The sequence below is a fragment of the Prunus persica genome, chromosome G4 (genome assembly GCF_000346465.2).
Source record: "Prunus persica cultivar Lovell chromosome G4, Prunus_persica_NCBIv2, whole genome shotgun sequence".
Classification (NCBI taxonomy): domain Eukaryota; kingdom Viridiplantae; phylum Streptophyta; class Magnoliopsida; order Rosales; family Rosaceae; genus Prunus; species Prunus persica.
Genome location: NC_034012.1, coordinates 7,592,812 through 7,595,821, shown reverse-complemented (window position 1 = coordinate 7,595,821; position 3,010 = coordinate 7,592,812). Strand labels below are relative to the sequence as shown.

At 41.1% G+C, this 3,010-nt stretch overlaps 1 protein-coding gene across 1 annotated transcript; it reads left to right on the top strand.

The window, feature by feature from the left end:
* Positions 222–1,477, top strand: LOC18780615 (auxin-responsive protein SAUR71). The gene has a single exon (XM_007212155.2). The coding sequence runs from the start codon at positions 663–665 to the stop codon at positions 1,080–1,082; it is 420 nt and encodes a 139-aa protein (XP_007212217.1). The 5' UTR covers positions 222–662; the 3' UTR covers positions 1,083–1,477.

The following is a 3,010-nucleotide window of genomic DNA, read 5'->3' as shown; positions in this document are numbered from 1 at the left end:
ATTTAAAAAAATTTGTGTTGCGCATGGGCAACATTATAACATTCCAAGAATTATTGCACTATAATGTAACTTATGAGAAAATTCATAACAGTTTTTGAGTATGCATAGACAAAGATATGGTTGGATTAAGAGTATGATATCATAGTAGAATAGCAGCATTCTTTTTCGTACTCAAGTTTTTAGAAAAATCAGATCAAATATGAATGCCAAACATCAAGTCTTACCTGCTAATGATGGTGCCCTATTAATACGCAATTAAAACCAAAAAAGAAAACTACATTAATCTACAGTTCTCTAATCAAGAAATAAAGAGAGATGCATGATATTTTAATTGAGTTTAATTAAGACTAAGAAGGAAAATAAAATAAAGAGAAAAAAGAAAAGCCTGTCTCACTTATTGTACCTGCCAAGTACGCCTAATTGTACCTCCCAACCTTCTCTCATCATCACCTTTCCATGTCTCACATTACCCTCTCTCTCTCTCTCTCTCTCTCTCTCTCTCTCCCCTCTCCTTTCTTTATTCCCTCTCCTGCCCTTTATATATTCCACTTCTCCCCTCACACCTCTCACACCCACCACCACTCCATCATCTCTTCTTCTCTCTCTAAAAAAACTTCTCTCTTCGGCTCCTCGCACAGTCCGTACACATCATCACCATCATCATGAAGCAGTTGATCAGAAGGCTCTCCCGCGTCGCCGACTCGTCGCAGTACTGCCTCCTGCGCTCCGCCGACACGGCGTCGTCCCGCCCACGCCGAAGCGAGTCGTTTCGGGTGAAGCTCCGCCGCCGCAGGTCCTCCGCCGGCGAACCGGTGGTTCCAGAGGGACACGTGCCGGTCTATGTTGGCGACGAGATGGAGCGGTTCGTGGTTCACGCCGAGCTGCTGAACCACCCGGTCTTCGTCGAGCTCCTGAACAAGTCGGCTCAGGAGTACGGCTACGAGCAGAAGGGCGTGCTCCGGATCCCTTGTCACGTGATCGTCTTCGAGCGCGTGCTGGAGGCTCTCCGCCTCGGGCAGCCCCCGTCTCGTGACCTGCACGACCTCCTGAGCTCGATCTCCGACGACCTGAGATCCTGGTAGATTCGGAAATTTAGGGAAATGTTTTGGCCTTTTTTGTAAATACGGTGGCGTTTTCGATCGAAGCGAAGCAAAAGAGTAAAGAGCAGTTGCAAGGTCCTAAAAAAAAAAGTTTTTTTGTTTTTTTTTTCGGTGTTGTAAAGGGAAAGAATACTACTCAGGCTTTAGAGTGTGCCTAGAAATGCTAGTGCTGGTCTCTCTGTATAATTGAATTACAGTCATGGCAAAAACGGAAAATACTTGTACTTTTTTGTCCTAATATTTGTGTTGCTTCTTTCTCGACTTATTTTCTTTCTTCTTCCTGTTTGTTTCCCGGGAAACCTGGGGAGAAACGGTGAAGAAAATCACGTAACACTAAAATTGGGGTTCCGTGAGTGCCAATTTTCAAGAGGGATGATTGTCTCTGTTTAATTTATGGAAATGGACGATGATTTTTGAGATTCAAGCGTTTTTGGGGGTTTTGATTGGTTTGTTTTCCGTTTGATACATTTTGCATTTTCCCGGAAGCCAAACGGGCACGGCAGTGAGTTTTGGTGTAATTTCCAGGGCGGCAGTGGAAGCCGGACATGATGTTGGTACTAAATTACAGAACTGGGACTCTATTAATTTTGGGGGGTTGTAACGTCCGCAACGGATCTGGAAAAATCTCTGACACGATATGACCGGGTTGGATTTGTCTCTGTCACGTAATTTACGCGATCTTCGGTGGCTCTTTGGGTAGGGCCATAACTTTGTTTGTCTAGATTTCTGGTGAGGGTGTTTTGGTCAATTTCGCGGGGATGATGGTTTCGGTGGCTTATGAGATCATGGTGATATGCTGTTTTGAGTTTTGACGGTGGTAGCTCAAGCCTGGCTGGCTGTAGAAGCACAAAGCACCTTCTGGTTTGCACAAAAATTAAAAGAAAGGGTGTACATTAATATATTTTTGTTTTTGGCTTCAATGATTTATATTTTTGTTTTAGGGTGAAATATAAATTAGGTGTCAAGCAAAGTTGTGTCCTATGACATCGCATCGTATCAGGAGAAAAACTTATCTATAACAGAGTTGTATGTAAACATAGTTGTTTGATCAGTCGGTGCAATTAAGTTTTTCTCCGATGCAAGAGTGTGTGCCTCGAGTTTCTCCGATGCAAGAATGTGTGAGAGGAAAAGAAGAAAGAGTACATTTACCAACCATATGGCCAAACATGTACATGAACATGCACATAATCCGGCAGTTAATCTCACCTAACACAAATGATTATAAGAAACTGTCAAAACAATCTCATTCAACCCACCAACGATGTAGAGAGTCCAAATTAGATAAGTCTATATACACAAATCAAGGCATGCATTGTCCACCTAAAGCATAGACACCATGATTAATAGCTTAACACATTTGCCACCTAATATGATTAGGTAAATCCTCATCCGGTAGGTCTGCATACTAGTATATTGCTCTTGCTCTTGTTTTTGGGGCTACAATATTCCAATTTGAGTTCGCTAATGAAATTGCTAAATATGTACGGTCACTTAATTAGTAACATTTTTAAGCTTAATTAGTAACATTTGATTACATAGCTAGAGGCTAGAGCTAGGCTCTTGGTCTCTCGGATTAGTTGAAATGTAGATTGATTTTGGAGAGGAAACTTCGAGCAAAGCTTACCATGCAAGAATACATTACTGAAACTTGTCAAAGATGCTTCGGTTTTGTCTCTAAAACTTGTCAAAGGTTTCTGGGTAGGTGAGTTTTTTCTTAGTCTTTTCAAACAAATGTGCCAATATTACTTCAAATTTTATCTTGAGTAGGTGATACATATATGTCATCAGTCATGTTTATACCTAAGTATATATCATGGGATTGATTATTTTGGATTTTAACTTTAGATAAAAATCAAGTGTAATTATATTTTTTTTGAGAGAACCTTTATGGAATGAGGGAAACTTTATTG

Coding starts and splice junctions, on each gene's coding strand:
- LOC18780615 (XM_007212155.2), top strand. CDS start 663: ATGAAGCAGTTGATCAGAAGGCTCTCCCGCGTCGCCGACTCGTCGCAG.